The following is a 19272-nucleotide window of genomic DNA, read 5'->3' on the forward strand; positions in this document are numbered from 1 at the left end:
AGGCCCCCCTGAGATGTAAATCCAGCTCTTTTGGGACCCAAAACTGACCAAACAGGGTAAAAGACAGGGCTACAATATAACCTGCCTTGTTTACGCAAATAAATCACACAGCCACAGTCTCCGGACTTTATTGAAAATCATGCAGTCTTCCATACAAAAGAACACAGTACAGAACATATAAAAAAAAAAATACACCAAGTCATTTGGTCTGTCAGAAGGTGAATAGAACCAAATTCACTTTACAGAGAGAGACTAGTGTCACGTCCCGCTTGCGGTTCTCAGCCCACATGAGGAAGTTGACTCAAGTCTGACGGACTCAGCAGTTTCAGGAATGTGAAGTCAGTACACGAACAATGAAAAAGCAGAAATTTGTTTACCGATCATGTGACTTGCAGAAATAGAAAATCACAAAAACAGAAACCCCAAAGTGGAAACTGATATGCCATTTGTACTGCAAAGTGATTTACAGACGTCACCCACACAGGGCGTACCCATCATTCCGGGTGTGCAGTGGTTACAGTTTTACTTTTTTTATTCAGATTTTTTTTTTTTTTTATTATATTTTGAAAAGGCCAACTTCTACACCACAGTGGAAATGTAGACTGAATGTTTAAAATTACATTGGCAACATTAAAATTTTAGCAAGCCGTACAAGAGCTACAATTTGTATTTGAGAGGCAATGCCTTTGAGTAGATCTCTAGCCAAACTGTAGACCGTTTATCTTCTCAAAAGATGTTTGAAACAAGATGGCTGCCGTATGGCCAAGGTGACAATCTCTTCAGATGGAACAAGCAGACTTGAAAGCAGAAGCACAATGCCAGACAAAAGGCTTTCATCTTTGGATAGCATTAGGAAGGGTTAGAACCTCCATCAGGTATTAAATACTGCCAAAGTAGCCCAGAGGGGACTTTCAACTTTTGACATTATCTAGACAGGAAGGGGAATCTGCTGGAAAAACCCAAGGTTCCCACCATTAGAAAAAAAAGGTTTAATTGGCATCTACCTCAACTGGTCTGAGAGCAAGAAAGTTGTCCTGGACGGCCACTCACCAATACATCAGCTGTCTGCCCCTTTTGTACAGTATGGACCATCCATTTTGGATTTTTTAAATCTTGAATAAAAGTGTTGCATCGGTGTGCAGACATCCAGGACTTTCTTGCTTTGATTCACTGCAGAGCCTGCACCTGTGTGCCTCACTGGAGTGTGTATTCCATGGAGCTCTTGTCTGGGAGCGTCAACCTCTTTTTTCGTCTAAAATCTGGACTATACCTCAACTGGTCTGGTAGATGTAATGGACAGGATTTACAGATCCTCCAAACAGGGCCATATACAGAAATGATAGGGGATTCTAATCCTTCCTTGCTATTTAAAACCAAAGTTTTTGCTGGCATTGGGCTTTACTAGCAACCAATAGCTCATTATAGCTGTGAAAAAAAAATTGAACGGCGTCCCAGTTAACGGTCATACTAAAAGGATTTCTTTAAAATAAAGGTGCAGTAACTTTAAAGATGAAGAGCTTTAAACAAAAGTAAGTCTAATCCATAGAAGACGACATCTGGCACAGCAGCTGCTGGAAGAATGGATCTCTGGTGCCAAATGTTGTTTACTATTGGATGCCAAATTATCCATACACATTTGTAAAAAGTGGTCACTTCTCTAGAAAGGAGAAAACAAACGTGGGGATTGGACAGAAAGTGTAACACGAGGTATAGACACCTAAAATAAAAAAAAAAAATAAAAAAAAAAAAAAAGAAGAAGGTGGGGAGTGGAAAGCGTGCCATCATGTTCAGAAAGGGGCCTCCCAGGAGACACGAGCAGACATCATGGCTCTCTTCAGCTGTTCATATGTGACGAACATGACGATGTTCCAGGATCCCAGCCTCAGGAAAGATGGCATGAATCTGTGGGCACAGAGGAATAAATCAGTACCTGGCAGGGCATTAACACACAAGTATGAAGGAACCAGTCCAGATCAACCAACATGTTCCAGCTGTGTCGTCAATGTGGAATTTTTAATGGTGGCCCTGTCAGTATGCATCAAATAATGGGGTTCTATACAACCTGACAGGGTCCACTCTGAGCCCCATGGCCCTAGTTCTGGTCCTGGGGGGGGGGGGGGGGGGGGATGGGCTGGGGGGTGAGAGTCTGGTCCTGGTGACCTGTTGGAGCCTGGGCCAGGACAATGGCAGTACCCACTTAGCAGCCCTGTATGCTGGATACACATTTGAAACTTAGATAGCAAAACTTCAACCAGGATCACTACCCTTTTTTGAAAGTCAGTGGCCACCATTCTTCATGAATTTTAAATTAAATCATGCTGCCATTTTACCTAAAAAACAAAAAACCATGCAATGTGTCCAGTTGTCATGCTGGCATTGGTTTCAATACAGCGTGAATAACCATGTGCCAGACCCCAGCACTGAATTACCAAGTGACTTTTCCTGAACTAGCAAGTAACCTAGTGTGGTTTAATACACCAGTACACTTTCAGGGGCCAATTGAAGCTTGGTGAATCCATGCTAGGCGTTAATGACCTGAGAATTTTGTGGGTTACCATTGCCGAATGTAAAAATGCTGGTAGTCTAGGTGCAATGTGGCCTGGAACAAGCAAATAGGTTAATTTTCCATCCTTTGTTTACTCTATGCTGGTTCCAAGTCTAGCCAGACAACCATGCGTTTAGCATTACCAAAAGCTGGTCAACAGTGGCATTGAAGGGGCATTCAGGGGAATCAATTTACTGACAGTTACAATACAGCCTGGATGCAAAGACCGACATCAGCAGGGCAACTATGGAGCTTTGTGACGTGTGGTTGGTATTATGAAGTGAAAGCCCTTTAACTCAACTCACCCTTTGTAGAAAGCCAATGGTCCTTCCTTCTGGAACATGGTGAAGGCACAGTTCAGAGCACTCCGATACTGCCCCTTGGCAGAGTTCATGTATCTTGTCTTCACTACATCAACAGGGGAGGCGATCACCGTGGTGCAGAAGCCAGCTCCAAATGCAGAGGTGACGTGACATGGGAGGTTGTCTGCAAGAACGACACAAGATTAGGATTGCATAGGAAACCATACTAGTCTAGTTTATTAAAAGTCTTAATATATGCCATAATATTGCTGTATGGGGGATGAAGGCGAATCTGGCTGCTATGGGCACATTTTCTTGCTCTAGGCATTCTGAGGGGGTATTGAGAGCCAGTTCACACCAGCAATCCCTACTGAATGCAAGGCTGCTGGAATGTTGTGTGACAGTTATGTGCCCATTCTGGTGACATTTCAATAGTTATTTCACTATGGCAGTGTTGTGATGCAGTACTTTTCCCCAACACACCCAAAACACAAACTGACCATTAGAAGCCAAGCATTTCTCATTGTCTATGCATTGGTTCTGTGCAGGTAAAACCCAACAGTTCAGCCCCACCACACCTGGTGTGAGTGAGTCCCAAGATGTGCACAAGATCAAACTGATAACTTAAGTGCAAACATGAAGGTGGGCATCAATCTGGCATGCAGCTACCGGACACCCAAGTTGTGTGTACCCAACCCTGAACCTTTCAGTTGGCCCCTTTTGGTGGTTAAATATACCATTGAAAGTAAGCGGTTTCATTTTGGCAATAACTGCCTCTGCTCAATGATTAGGATTTCAGGCTTTTATGGTTATTGCCAAGGTGTTAGTCATGCCTTCAACCCAATAGAGGACTTGCCAAGTGACCTCTTTAGCTAGCTTTACACCAACTGAAATGTTCAGTTCAGCAGGGACTAGCTTAATGTCTATCAGTGTGTGGGCTCCCTTGTTTGACAAAAGTAGAATGTTTAATAGACTGTTAAAGGGACATGGACAATTCTCTAAAGCCACCTGGTTTGTGGATGGAGAAGTCTTTGTTCAGCCTGCTGGCTGAAGGAAACTGTATGGCCAGCTTAACCCTCACCCGAGGGTTAATAGCGGTTCTTTAAAATTTTGAAAGGGAAGCCAGTTTTGCACTGGCTGTGGAGGGCAAATATCCAGAAACTCACCACTCATAAGGTTGTACGAAAGGAGGGCATCTTTGATGAGGTCATAGGTGACCAACTCGGTACAGTTCACAAGGGCATTGCGGGTGATGTTTGGGGCGGTACCTGTGGGGAAAAAAAATAAGCATGTTAGGATGCTATTTAAAAGGATACAGTCTAATGGCAGAGATGTCATTCTAAATAAAACGTGTCCAATTCTGCTTTTACCAGAACGTAGTTTGCAAAGCTCATGCAGGAGCAGAACAGAGAAGCTCCTACTGTATTATGGTGGCAAGTTTTTTTGTTTAATACAGTTCAGCTAGGGCAGGGGTGTCCAATCTTTTTTCCAAGAGGGCCAGATTTGATGAATAGAACATGCTTGAGGGCCGACCATTTTGCCTGACATTCTTAAACCATTAAAATTTGGTCTAAGTGTGTCCATCCGAGCACTAATACACGGCCCAACAAGAATTCTCTTGCCTTTGTGCTGTGTGTGGTGAATAGATGAGCTTGGGCGTGTTATTTGGATATACCGGATTTAATCTGCTTATAACACGCACCTTCACTTTAAAAATGAAGTTTCAGGAAAAAAAATCTTAAATTTTAAATAAAGAACTGTGAAGCAAAATAAGGGTCAGTGCCCATCAATGCAGCCTAATCAGTGCCCATCTGCGGCCCCCACTCCATTGCCATGAATGTGGCCCCCACTGTATTGACATGAATGCAGCCCCCACCGTATTGACATGAATGCAGCCCCCACCGTATTGACATGAATGCAGCCCCCACCACATTAACATGAATGCAGCCCCCACCACATTAACATGAATGCAGCCCCCACCGTATTGACATGAATGCAGCCCCCACCGTATTGACATGAATGCAGCCCCCACCGTATTGACATGAATGCAGCCCCCACCGTATTGACATGAATGCAGCCCCCACCGTATTGACATGAATGCAGCCCCCACCGTATTGACATGAATGCAGCCCCCACCGTATTGACATGAATGCAGCCCCCACCGTATTGACATGAATGCAGCCCCCACCGTATTGACATGAATGCAGCCCCCACCGTATTGACATGAATGCAGCCCCCACCGTATTGACATGAATGCAGCCCCCACCGTATTGACATGAATGCAGCCCCCACCGTATTGACATGAATGCAGCCCCCACCACATTCACATGAATGCAGCCCCCACCACATTCACATGAATGCAGCCCCCACCACATTCACATGAATGCAGCCCCCACCACATTCACATGAATGCAGCCCCCACCACATTCACATGAATGCAGCCCCCACCACATTCACATGAATGCAGCCCCCACATTCACATGAATGCAGCCCCCACCACATTCACATGAATGCAGCCCCCACCACATTCACATGAATGCAGCCCCCACCACATTCACATGAATGCAGCCCCCACCACATTCACATGAATGCAGCCCCCACCACATTCACATGAATGCAGCCCCCACCACATTCACATGAATGCAGCCCCCACATTCACATGAATGCAGCCCCCACCACATTCACATGAATGCAGCCCCCACATTGACATGAATGCAGCCCCCACCACATTGACATAAATACGGCAGCCCCCACCACATTGACATGAATGCAGACTCACCATTGCTGTCAGTGCAGCCTGATTCATGTCCATCTGCAGCCTTGGAGGAGACAGGGAGGGGGCGGGACGAGCGCCAACAGATATACAGGAGAAATTCCTGTTTACACGGCGGCCTCTTTAATTGAAAGTCCCGCCTCCTATGATGGACAAAACAATTGTCCAATGGCAGCGCAGGAGACGGGACTTCCTTTTACACAGGACGCCGTGTAAACAGGAAATTCTCCTGTATCCTGTACGGCGCTTGTCCCGCCCCCTCCAAGGCAGCCAGCATATCTATCTTTTATGGCCCCCGGCGCTCGGGGATTCGTTGGGGGCCACAAAAGATATATATGTCAAAATTACCAGGCGGGCCGTCCGAAACCGGACCGCGGGCCGCGATTGGCCCGCGGGCCGGACTTTGGACATGCCTGAGCTAGGGTATGCCAGGGTCAAATGTGGGGTTTTTTTTCACACTTTGTTCGAAACATGGGGTCACCTTATAGGCAAAAAGACAGCTTTAACTGGCAATGACCTTTATTGGGGAGAGCTCCATCAGCTTTTCCCAAGTGCAGTGAAAGCATATACAGTATACATAGCGTGTACTGTGCTCAGCAACACAAAGCATGTGCATGCCACAGGTTTTATAAACCATGAACCAGTACAAGGAGCCCTTTTCCTTAACCCCCAAAAGAAAAGCTACAAGGAAGTAGTTCAGTGATAAGATCAGGGTGTGCCATAAAAATAAGATGGAGCTGGTTAGACCAGCATTATCGGTTAGGAGTTTAAAGAAATAGGGCTTTATAAATACTGCTTCCCCTAAACAGGAAATCACATGTTCCTAAAAGTACAGATGGCTGTCAGATCTTAATAAGACTACTAGTAAGGGCTCCTTCACACAGGCGTTGAAAATTTGCCGCTTGGTCACTTTAACGTTCCTTGAAATATGCCCTTCTATGCATTTGGCCTTAAAGCCCAACCCCAGCAAAAGTTAAGTGTGGCTGAGTCAAGAGCTGTGTGCATCACTGCTCCCATTGAGGAAGATTTCCCTTCACTTCCTGTTCTTCCCGACACGGGGACAATAGGACACCTCAAAACCAGATATTTCTTTAAACATTTATGCAGTAGAGTGACGAGAGATTAACAGAGCAAAAGGAAGGGGGGGGGGGAGGTGGCAGAAGAAGTTTGATTTTGCTTATGTAGTTCAAACTTGTCACCACGCAAATTCAGTCTTAGATGAACTGGCAATATCTCAAGCTTTGCCTCTTGGGATCTATGGGTAGACTTTGTTCTATGCCTCTTACTTATCCCATCTCTGATAATAGCCAACTTGGCCCCCTTTGATAATGGTAATCATTTCGAAGCATAGTCCTTTCGCTAAAACATCCAACCCCAAGCATTCAGCGAGGAAATAAAAGGAGCTCAACAAACCTTTCCAGAGGCCGCGCATGCCTTCTTCCTTAGCAATGGTTCTGTAGGCTTCCATTGTTCCCTTGTACCTCTTAGCACTGGAAGTGTTGGCCTGAGCCTGGAATCTCACTTTGACCACATCTGTGGGCTGGGCAATTGCAACCGCCATGGCTCCGGTGGTACAGCCGGCAAGCAGCCTGCTCCCAATTCCGACATCTGTAAGAAATAGTCAGATCAAGTAAGCCCATTGACAACCCAATTTCACAAATATGGCCTGACAAACATTTTCTGAATTGGCCATGTCAACTCACAAAATTACTGCAGTACTGAAAACATAGCCTAGACAAACTGGTACATTGATTAAACAATAATAGACTCTAAATTGCCAGAGTAGGTCATACAACACAATGTAGAAGAGCTCCCATGCCCTTGATTCAAGGGGACCCCCCCAGTCATGACTCTTCCCCCTTCCAACAGTATGTATGCTCACATTTTTTTCTCTAGTATGCATTTCCCTTCACATATTTGCTGTATAAGCCTATAATAGACTTAGGACAAGATGAAATGTTAAATAAATACCACCTTCAGGTCTCAATAGGGCAGTTAAAACACCCCACACATAGGGAGAGCATTTTAGTTCTAGGGAGGGCTAGAAGAAAGCCATATGTTCCAGCCCACACAATGTGCCCCCAGACAGGTCCACTTGGGGGAGGGGGGGCAGCTCTTCAGTCCCATCTCTTTTCTGTGAGAATAGCCACTTTTTATACTGGCCTCTGGATCTTTTGAAAGCATAATCCTATCCCGAAAACCAACATTCAGCTGTACGTTTAAGGCCAGGGAAATGGGTTTCCATGATGGACTTGATTAGGGATGTATCCACTTACGTTCTGATCCCTTGGTGTAGAATTGCTTGACAGAATCATAAAGTCCAATACGGACAGACGCAAAGCTCATCTGTCGCTGGAGACCAGCCACCAGCCCATTGTACAGGCTCCTGGGCCCTTCTGTCTTGACCATGGTGGAAATGGTTCCAAAGACTCCCTTGTACTGAGCAGTCTTAAAGTTGCTAGATGTCTTGCTCTCTCCTTGGATCTATGCAAACAAAAAAAATTTGTACCAGTGTAAATCGTTTGAATACATTTGTCTGAGTTCCTAGGGGACACCCAAAAGGTGAGCCTTCTAGACGAAACCTGATGAGGCTGGGTCAGACCCCTGCTTCTCACTCCAAATAATGAGTTCTCTCTGCCACAATTTCCAGCTCTGTTCCTGTCCACCTTTGTGTTCTAGCATTTCCCCTTACATTCTTCATAATATAAAAATACATACAAACCCATTAGGGATGTGGGTAACCCCTCATAATGGATGCAGTAGGAGTCCAGACCGGGGAACTTCAATAAAGGATGGTGGAAGCCTTCGATGGGCACAAGGTGTACAGACCCAGAAACTCCAAGAACAGATAATGGGAACAGCTCCTAATGGGCACAGCAGGTGTGCAGATGAGGGAACTTTGATCAGGGATGGTGGAAGCCCTCATGATGGGCACAGCAGGTGTGCATGGATAGTGGGAACCCCAGGTGTACAGATCCAGGAACACCCGAGCACAAATCTCACCAAGAGAGTCCAAGACATAAGAAACTTTAGTTTGTTTAACTCTCCAGCAACTAACAATGAAGTATCAGTTTTTGGCAAACTGACCCTTGAACAAGGCCAAGAGGCTTTAAGTGCAGCAACCCAGTTCAGGTTTACCGACATTAATCCCAAATCATTTCACATACTAAATGTGCACAGTGATGTGTCGAATAATGTGCAAATGTTCAAACCGTGTTTTTTGTTTTTTACTAACCTGCAGTCGGACTTTGGCGGTGTCCAGGGGGAAGGTGAACAGGTCAGCTATACAAGCTGCTGTGCCAGCACCAACAAACTTCACAGCCGCGGTGGGCGGGACATCTGTGGGTTTGAAGCCAACCATTTTGAGGTGTTCTACTTTGATGTATAAACCCGAAAAGGACTGGAATGTATGGGAGATTTGTTGTAGTGACAAGATAAACGAACTCTGCCGCTGGAGTCTGGAGGAGAAAAGAAAAATGTAAAGGCTTGTAGAGCTACATGGAGACCAACACTGGAGTCAGATGTTTTCATAACATTAGGGTACAAAGTGATGACCTCCTGTTAGGTCACAATGGTTTATTACCTACAACACTGCATTTGCTAAAGTTTGTGATCTACCACAATCCTAGAAAAGTCTGTACAATCAGATTGTGTCAGAGACTACAGGCCACATGTTCCAATCAGGTAGGCCCTTATTCTTGCTAAACTGAAAGTTTGCAGTGTAGTATAAGGGTCTACATAAGAGAATCCAAAAACTTATATGTAAATCAGATTTGGCACTTAAACATTTTTTTTTTTTAGATTACCAGCTTTAAAGATTCAAGTTGTAGTGTGTGGTCATCTTAAAATGTAAACTCCAATCTTATCCAGCATGTCTGGTCTCAGGTCAACCTAAATAGAGTTTTCCTAAAACTTGAACTTAAAGGCAAAGCTTCTCATTCTGGGCGAGAACCATTGGGAAGAATTCTATTCACTTCCTGCCCATAGCCAAAAAACAGGACGTGAAGAAATCTCTGAAGTAAGGGAGACACTGGTTGTCACCATCAATATACAAAAAACAAAAGCTTATAGAACTATAGGTAAAAAACTTTTCGTTTTGGATAGCGCAAGGAAGGGTTATAACCCCTGCCAATTTTTTTTTTCAAATCTGTGTGCCATTGGAGAGATTTACCTCAACTTCCTGTCCCATAGTCAAAACAGGAAGTGAGGGGACATCCCTGTAAATTAAGGCTCCCAAAAGCTCCCATTCCTCCAACCTCTAGTTAGCTTAGATAGTCGTCAAAATTAAGAATGTGGGTTAACCCAGCTATAGCGCTAACCCAGATTCCAAATGCATTTTACATGCGTTCTGTTGCGCAACATTGCCCACACCCCACCTGTTTCACAAGGGGAAGGGAAAGTGGTAAACAAAAATGCACGCTAAATGCTTATACTGTTTGGCACATTCAGCACACCTTTTTGAAGCATTGCAATTGAATTTAATGGCAAACAGGCAAAGAATGTCCTACAAGTGATGTGAGGAAACACCAACACAGGTGTATACGTCCCCATCTACTTGCCATTGTTTTCATCCCCTAGTTAACATAGGTCGATTCTCTAAAACCATGTGAGGCCTCTGGTGTATCAAAGAGCTACGATTCTACCACCAGTACTACAGCCCAGGCTGAGGCCTGTTAAGGCCATTGTGTCCTGCTGGCCGGTTGCTATAGTTACAAATGAACTAACAGCTGAGTCTTAGGTCTGGTGTAATAGGAGACCCTGGCCTTTTCAGGATGTAGACAAGGAGATAAGATCAGGATGTGTGGTGTCAGGATACAGATATTAAACACTTCCCATCCAGGCCAATTCTGACATTTCTCCCCTACATGTAAAATTCATAATTTTTTGCTAGAAAATTGCATAGAACCCCCAAACCTATATTTTTTTTTAGCAAAGACCCTACAGAATACAGTGGCGGTTGTTGCAACTTTCTCGCACGGTATTTGTGCAGCAATTTCTCAGGAAACACACTAAAGTTAACCCAATTTTTTTGCATAATGTGAAATATGAATTTACGTCGAGTAAATAGATACTCAACATGTCACGCTTCAAAATTGCACATTCTCGTGGAATGGCACCAAACTTCGGTACTTAAAAATCCCCATAGGCGACACTTTAAATTTTTTTTGCCATTTACACGTTTTGAGTTAGAGAAGGTCTAGGGCTAGAATTATTGCCCTCGCTCTAACATTTGCAGCAATACCTCACATGTGGTTTGAACACCGGTTTCATATGTTGATGGGACTTGCGTATGCGTTCGCTTCTGCTTGCAAGCACACAGGGACACTACATTTTTTTGGGTTAATTTTACTTTAGTTTGACACGTAAAAAAAAAAAATTTTTGATCACTTATTCCTAGTACAAGGAATGTAAACATTCCTTGTACTAGGAATATGGCATGATCGGTCTCTTTACAGCGAGATATGGGGTCAATAAGACCCCAAGATCTCACCTCTAGGCTGGGAAGCCTGGAAAAAAAAAAAAAAAAAAAAAAAACCACACAAACGATCTCGGCTTCCCAGCCAAGGCGGCGCCATTTATTTGAATGCAGAGGCCTAGCGTGACGTCACAACATCTCACCCAGCTGCCGAATGATCATAGAGACTCCGGTGACCATCTGGTCCGCCGGAAATCTATGGTCACCATCTGGGGCCGCCGGATCTCATCTTCGACTCACTGATGGAAGCGGTGAGTCGGTAGAAGCACCGAAGGGCAGGGAGTTCCCTCTCGCCACACGCAAGAACGATCAAGCGGCAGAACAGCTGCTATGATCGTTCTTATGGTGTAGGGAATCAACGACTGAAAAAGACGATATCTGAATGATGCCTGTAGCTGCACCCATCATTCAGATATACCCGCACAAAGTCATGGACGTCATATGACGTACCTTGGGCGGGAAGAGGTTAAACAAAGCCCACTAAGGAACAAACCTACGAGTAAGTTCAATTTTAATAGACTTAAAAGGCTTCCCACACTGCTTTACAGTTCAGAAGCTGGGCACACATTTGTCAGACCTCCAACCACCATGAATCAGGCTTTTAGTTTATAGAGCTGGAGTTGCTGCATGCAGGCAGCTTATGCAAGTCAATGGAGACGCAGCCACTAGTCCTCGAGTATGTCCGCGCGAACAAAGCCAAAGCGTACACCCATGTTGAGGGCCGTGTTTTTGCTTGCATGGGATCAACTTGTGTTCTGTACACCCCCATGCAGCCAGTTCCATTCATGTCAAATGGGATGCAGCGGCTGCACAGACAGCTTCTAATTTAACAGCTGTGTGGGTCCCCAAACACACACACACTGCTCAGGGACCCGCTGACTTAAAATTGAAAGTAGCAGCTGTGTCTGAGCAGCCGCTGCATCCCAATTGACATGAATGGGACAGCCTGCACAGGGTATACAGAACACCTGTGCATCCCAGGCAAGTAAAAACCATGGCGCTCACAGGAGTTATGCCTTGTGTGAATGAGGCCCAAATTTGACAGATATGTAGGCAAGGGGCTCTGAACACAAACCATGCGTTTGTGGCTGCCTACCTGCAAATCTGTTGGGTAGAGCTGCTGTGTCCAAATAGACTTAAGGGCCCGCGTTGCGTGTTTGTGCGATTCACATGTGGTGCGATTGGAGCCCACTAATTTGGAATGGGCTGAAATTGCAGCTAAAGTAGTGCATGCACCACTTTAAAAAAAAAGCCTACTGTAACCGGAGCGTGGAGTACATGCAATCTGGTGGAGGCCAAAAAAAAAAAAAAAAAACGCATTTGCAATCTGTTTGGAGTGTCACTAACTTAATATTGGCATGTTGCTACTGCACTTTCCAACACACAAACGTGAACCTAGCTTTAACCTCTTGGCACTGGCTGCACACAAATATGCAGCCTCTCGGCGGGCTTCTGCACCAAGCGGCTGCATATTTGTGTGCAATAGTGCAAACACAGCTGTGCCGAGAGCACACCCACAGAACAGTTATCAGTAGCTAACAGAAAGCTCCCGATCACCGCTTGTGATCAGAGTTTTCCGATCATGTGACAGCCAATCACATGACCATAATTCCCCCAGCATTCTAAACCCCTTAAAGTACTGGCAGGTGCCAAGGGGTTAAGCTGGGTATACATTAGAATTCCATGCAACCTTTTTTCGTTATAGGAATCTTGCAAGAACATTTGGCCATGTTTCTTTTCAGTGGGATTAAACCTATTTCAACCGCACAGATGAGCACAATGTACAAATTTCGAAGAGTGAATGATTTTCGTTCAGTAAAGTCCATTCATTCTAAAATCAAACATTAAACGCGAACAATCTTTGAACATTCAAATGTCCTGAGAATTTTTTTTGTACCAATTTTTGTTCAAACTGCTAATAGTGCAGGGATCTTCAAACTATTTAAACAAAGGGCCAGTTTATTGTTCTTCAAGCTTTAAGGGGGCCAGACTGACAAGTGGGGAGAAAAAAAAAAAAAAAAAAAGTCCTGGTGTCCATAGGAGGAACAGTGCTCCATTGTGGTGTCTGGCCTCCAGGCATGTTTGGAGAGCACTGTACTAGGGTATATCCAGCTAAAGTCTGAAGACTAATAAAATGCTCCAAAATTGCAGAGAGACTTTAGGAGGCTCATCCTGGAGCTACACCAAGTCACTCTACTCCACAACCAGATGGCCGGCCAGGGACATTGATCAATGTTTAATGATCCAATGTTTATCTAACATCTTAGAGACAGAATGCCTCCATCTTCCGGGTGACCTCTCACCTACATTGAGCAGCCATGATGAGTCAGTCTGGTTATCTTCATGTATTACAAACCGTGCTGAGGAACCGGTTACAAGGACACCACTTTATGCAATAACCCATCCAGAATTCTCTAGCCCAAGATAGTAGCAATATTTAATGCACTTGTAACAGTTAACATTGTCTTATTTTCACCAGTTTCATTTTCAGGACAAGCGTAAGGGGTATCCCTTATGGTACAAGGAGTACCGCTTGGACTTCAGAAGGGAATACACCCCAAAATCTTGTCTTGAAAATTAGCACCCATTTACACTGGCAGCAAACCTGGTCGCTCCTCTAAAAAGCAAACCAGATGACTGGACCCCAAAACATGCTGACCGTACCTTAGGTCCTCCAGCTGGAGTGGCGATGGTTCTGGAGATCAGGCTTCTCTAAAGGCGTCCCGACCGTCACATTTGCCACAAGCAGTGGGTGAAGGATACCCGTTATTTTCCATAGAAAAGTGGTGGGAAAGATTTTGTATAAACATAATACTTATCCTGGAAGACAAAAACGAGACAAAAAGTCAGTGATTGGTGACAAAAAAAAAAAAAAAAAAAAAAAAAAAAAAAAACACAAATATTGTGGCATAGAGGGAATGAATCTTTACGATAGACAACTTTCTGTCTAGCATCTTCAGGAAACCTGCTCTTCAGACTACTTCTTGTAACATTACTACACAGCAACATGCAAACTACATACATTGAATGGGACCCGCAAAGGAAACTTGTGCTGAAGAAAACCTGCCACTCCTAACATCTCCTCCACAAAAAGCTAGTTGCCTGGCTACCATATTCATCCAGCAGCTTTAAACTTGGATCATCAGCACACAGGCAATTGACAGCAGCAAGGAATGTGCCATCGCCAAAGTAAGCCAAATTATATTAAAGCTCTGTAGTTCGAGTACAGGCCTAGAAACAATTGTGTTGGCGTTACCCTGGAGCTGGAAAAGCACACGCGTTTGTATGATTAGTGTAGGCAGTTGACAGGATAGCGGTTGTAGGGTTGAATTTATAGGGCCTTGGATCTACAAGAGTCCTCCAACAGCTGACCACACGTTACAAACTAAGATTTGTGCAATCTTCTCGCTTTGTAGTATGGAAGACCTGCCTTAACCATCCGTCATTTACATCAAAATTAGGTAGGCCCCACTAAATAGAGATTGTGGGGTCAGAAATGCTAAAAGTGGGAAAATCTAATGCCTTAGAAGATGTGCTTGTTCGATTTAAGCAAAAAGCATACAGTCCAGTCAAAAACATCCAGTCTTCGATAGTGTGAAGAATTTAGAATCCCTTGTATTGCTGTCTGTCATCTCATATGGTCAAAAGAGCTCCACTGGGATCTCTCTCTCGATCGAGAGAGATCGAGAGAGATCTCTCTCGATCTCTCTCGAAAACTCAAACTTGAGGTTTCCAAAAAACAAAAGTCAGTTTTCTCCAAGTTATAAACCAGAACCATTTTTGGAGCGCCACTGAAAGACTGTTTAGCCTCTTCGACAAGCCTAGTCCAGACCAGGTTTTTAACTTGAAGACATTAGAATGATCTTCTACAGCATTTGTTTTATTTCCCAGACTTTGTTGTTCACTCCATAGAGAGGGGGTTGGGGCTCTTTTGTATCTTCAGGAGGTTCCTGCTTAGTAGAAACTTCTAAGCAATCACCATAAAGATAATGACTCAGCAAGCTTCCCCTCCCCCATCAACTGACAGCACCATCCACAGCCAAATACATATGAATTGCAGTCTACAAATCCTTTCAGGTTATAATCACACTTTACAGGAGAACCTTGGTCTAAAATTCCTTTTGGTAGGCCAATACCAAGCAAGATAATCCAGAATTCTAAATTTGCATCCTTCGGACAGATCGTGAATCTAAACTGGTCATACATCTAGCAATCCGATTCTCCTTTAGCTCCATTAATGGCTAAGTATTACAGGAGCCTGTCTGACGCGACACAAATGATTTAGGTAGAGCTACTAAAGTTTTCATAGAACAGATTGTACAATCAGATTGCAAAAAACGGCCAGCTTTGGAGGAACGTGTGTTAATTGAAATCAGCCACTGCACGGCGAGATTTCCAACCCAGGCACTGACCCTTCTTTCCATGAAGACAACTGGACCAGGACTATTATGTATGGGACTACTTGGCAGTTTCTGGCACAGTCAGGACAGACCTATTACTATGAATGGGTGGTTGGGTGCGGTCTTTATACGCGCCCCCCCCAAAAAAGTAGGAGCCACACACATTAAAATATATAAATAAATTGGAGCGGCAATCATTAAAGCGTGTTCAAATTATTATTTCAACAGGATGGGCAAGGATTCTGAGCTCTAGAGAATGGAAGGCACTTTTAATTATCATGGCAGATGGAAGACATAGCCAAAGATTAAGATTGGTACAAAACTGGCACCATCCTCAGGAAAGAACAGTCTGGAAAAGTGAACTTAACCTATGGTTCTAACCAAGTGTCCTTCAGCCAAGTGACAGTCAAAGCCAACTGAAAAAACAAATTAGGATCAGTTCAGAGTTATGAGCACCTCTATAGACAGCACAGCCTACTCCACAATGTCTGGATCACATTTGCACAATGTTCCATCTTGACTACAGAGGAATACATGCAATTGCAACCCTCAACATGTCCACGATCACCCACATACATGAGGTTCCTCATTGTCTGCTCATTGCAGGCAGGACTCATACCAGTGACTCATGGAAGCCTTCACATCTACATATTAAGACATCATAATGTCAGTCATCTTTAGTACCGGAACAATGATTAATGCTACAGCGGGGCTTTCACAAGACTTTAGCATTTTGATTAAACCCTTTTCACCAGAACGTCAAAACCACCAGCATTTTTCTGATCACCTACTACAGGGCAGATAACAGGAAGCCAAGCAAAAACTCAAGACTTTAAACTGATATTGGAGACTTTAACCATAAGTGTACAAAGGGGAATCCAGTTTATTTTTTTGGCAATCAGCCCAAAATTTATTAGAGAATTAACACGACCCCAAGTACCTTCCACACTTAAGATACCATGATCTGGAACCAGAGCAACAAAAGTGGAGAAAGACATTTGAGGCACAAGTGTTAAACTAAACTTGGCCATGCACATGAAATTTCAGCCAATTCGTGTTGAATCGGCTGAAATTTGCTCCAAGGATGCCCCTGTTCACACCTGGATTGACACAAGTCAATTTTAAACCCGCGTGGGAAAATTGGATGAATAGCATCTGCATCTAATCAGGGCAACCTAGAGAGCAAGTCCACCATGATTGGGGCCAAATTCACACCACAGTTGGCCCTGTCCACCACGCTATGTGATCAAGTCTTTTCTCCCACTTGGACTTGTCAAAGGAGCCAGGTGGAAGTTAGATGGCCAAAATGTGCATGCAGGCACTGTGCGGGTATCCTGACAGCTGGTGCAAGATATTCATCCATTTGCACCGTTAGCAGATAAAACGCATGGTGCTGAAACAAAATAGTTCTGCGCAACAGGGCCTTTTTTTCCTGCATGTTTCTCACATGTAGGGAAGCCCATTGAAATGAATGGTTGCCTCTATGCAGAGAAACACCTGCATGGTGTAAATGGAGCCTAAAAGCTGAATACACACTGTACAACTTTCCGTAGATTTTTTCCCCTTCAGATTTACCAAAACTATATAATATGAGGTCAAACCTTAACTTCTAGTTTGTATGCAATCAGGCAGACCCTTGCACTACATGGTTTTAGTACATCTAAAAGGATATCAGACAACAAAAGTTGTATAGTGTGTATGGGGTCTAAGACAATCCATGTGCTATGCAATTTTTCTTCCTTCAACCATGGTAAAGCCACTGGATGTACTGAAGTCGATCAACTTCAGTACAGCCAGTCTGCCCATAGATGGCTCAAACGTCTGCCAGGTCCGGTTGAGCTGGCCAAATTTCAATCTATGGCCAGCTTTAAGCCTAGTATACACTAGTTCTTTCTTCCATTCAACCCAGCTCCAGTTGGAGTCACTGAACCATCAATCCAATGTTATTACAGCAATCTTCCCTGCTGTTCTTTGTTTTATGACGGAACAGAACAGAATACACCAGTCAGCTGCTGGTTTTCCAGCATGCACAGCTGGTTTCTGTTGGACCGCCTGCCATACACAGGCTGAATGCCAGCCGATTTTTATTGGACCAGCAGATGTCACCCAACATTTGGCCCATGTGTATGGGGCTTTAGACATTATACGACTGGTAAAATAAGCTTTACCAGGACAAAACAAACTTAGATTGTAAGCACATTGAGAGCAGGTATTGATGCAAATTTAAAAAAAAAAAAAAAAAAAAAAAAAAAAAAAAAAAAAAAAAACCCCCACACACCACTAATAAAATTTAAAAATACTACAAGACACAGACTCAATGGACCGCTTGGTCTTTTTCTGCCATCACACTTTAGGTTTCTTTGTACGTAAAACACAACCAAATTCATAACCAGGAAAAGAATTTCTATAAAGTAACAGCTTAAAAAAAAAAACAAAAACAAACAAATAAGCACTCTATAAAAGTCAGCATACAGCACAGAAGGCAGGAGAGAGGTGTTAGGTACTTACCTGTAGGAAGATAAAGGGAATCAGATGGGGGGATCCTTGGGGGGGTCAGATGGGTGAGAAGTGACCAGGCTGGGGGGGGGAAGGAAGGGGAGATAAGTGCTATCTGTACTCAGAAGTCTGAGAAAGACTGAGACTGAGTAGAGCAGCCTGAGCCATTATATAGACTGGGAGGGTGGGGGAGGGGCTAGATCCCCCCCCCCCCATCCTATGTATCAGCACCCTGTCCCTCCCCCATCCCAGCAACAAGCAGGTGGCTCCATATCACACTGATGATGATGAAACTGCCATTTCCTCTAAAAGGTTACATTGTACAATCATTTATTACTTTCACATTTGAAAAGCCTATTTATATTTTATAATGTGATCCTATAAAAGGTTTGGTAACTGTAATAAAAAATTAAATCGATGGATTCCCCCACACACTGTAAATAAAAATTGCACATACACTTAAGGGGTCCCGCTATAGGGGGGCCGCCATTACTGATCTCTCTTCAGAAATACTCGTTTCCTGGCTGCTTGTTTTCTGGCCGATCGGTGAGATCGTTCCCAGGGAAGCCGTTGGATCGGTGTCACTGCCGGGAAAACAGCGTTTTCAGAGGACGAGGTCAGCGATGATGGCGACAAGTACCAGTTTTGTATAAAGCGGGGATCGTAAAGAAAAAAAAAAAGGTCAAAAATGCCCCTCCAAGCGCCCGTCAAGGGTCACACACATTTGTGCAGATTTGTAACACTTGTTGATAGACTCGGGGTCACCACACATGTTACAATCTGACCGTACAATCTGTGTACAATCAAATGTAGATATGAGAAGCTATCTGAACTTGGTGTTGAGTTATTCACTTTACGGTCAACACAGAGGACAAGGGGGCACAAGGGGGCACTCTTTACGACTGGAGGAAAAGAGATTTCATCTCCAAATACGGAAAGGTTTCTTCACAGTAAGAGCTGTGAAAATGTGGAATAGACTCCCTCCAGAGGTGGTTCTGGCCAGCTCAGTAGATTGCTTTAAGAAAGGCCTGGATTCTTTCCTAAATGTACATAATATAACTGGGTACTGACATTTATAGGTAAAGTTGATCCAGGGAAAATCCGATTGCCTCTCGGGGATCAGGAAGGAATTTTTTTTTTTTTTTTTTTTTTATGGTTGGACTGGATGGACTTGTGTCTTTTTTCAACCTGACTAACTAACTATGTAACTATCTAAACCAAACAACCAACCTGTATCCAATCAATCCAATTTTGCTGTGCGGACCCCCTATTTAATATAC

General features: G+C 43.9%; 1 protein-coding gene across 1 annotated transcript; it reads right to left on the reverse strand.

Moving 5' to 3' along the window:
• Positions 1-112: 112 nt before the first annotated feature.
• Positions 113-18127, reverse strand: UCP2 (uncoupling protein 2). Its single transcript, XM_073612795.1, has 8 exons — positions 18005-18127; positions 13761-13916; positions 8856-9078; positions 7897-8104; positions 7034-7228; positions 4014-4115; positions 2851-3031; positions 113-1902 (listed from the first exon to the last, which is right to left on the reverse strand). Exons 3-8 carry the CDS (start codon positions 8979-8981, stop codon positions 1788-1790), a joined length of 927 nt encoding a protein of 308 aa, XP_073468896.1. The 5' UTR covers positions 8982-9078; positions 13761-13916; positions 18005-18127; the 3' UTR covers positions 113-1787.
• Between the last annotated feature and the right edge of the window lie 1145 nt (positions 18128-19272).

This window comes from Aquarana catesbeiana, linkage group LG02 (assembly GCF_042186555.1).
Source record: "Aquarana catesbeiana isolate 2022-GZ linkage group LG02, ASM4218655v1, whole genome shotgun sequence".
Taxonomy (NCBI): Eukaryota; Metazoa; Chordata; class Amphibia; order Anura; family Ranidae; genus Aquarana; species Aquarana catesbeiana.

Excerpts from the sequence above, each read along its gene's own strand:
- UCP2 (XM_073612795.1), bottom strand. The coding sequence starts at position 8,981 with ATGGTTGGCTTCAAACCCACAGATGTCCCGCCCACCGCGGCTGTGAAG. Across the intron at positions 8,105-8,855 it reads CCGCCAAAGTCCGACTGCAG|ATCCAAGGAGAGAGCAAGAC; the intron begins GTTAGTAAAAAA and ends TTGTTTGCATAG. Across the intron at positions 1,903-2,850 it reads CCATTGGCTTTCTACAAAGG|ATTCATGCCATCTTTCCTGA; the intron begins GTGAGTTGAGTT and ends CTGTGCCCACAG.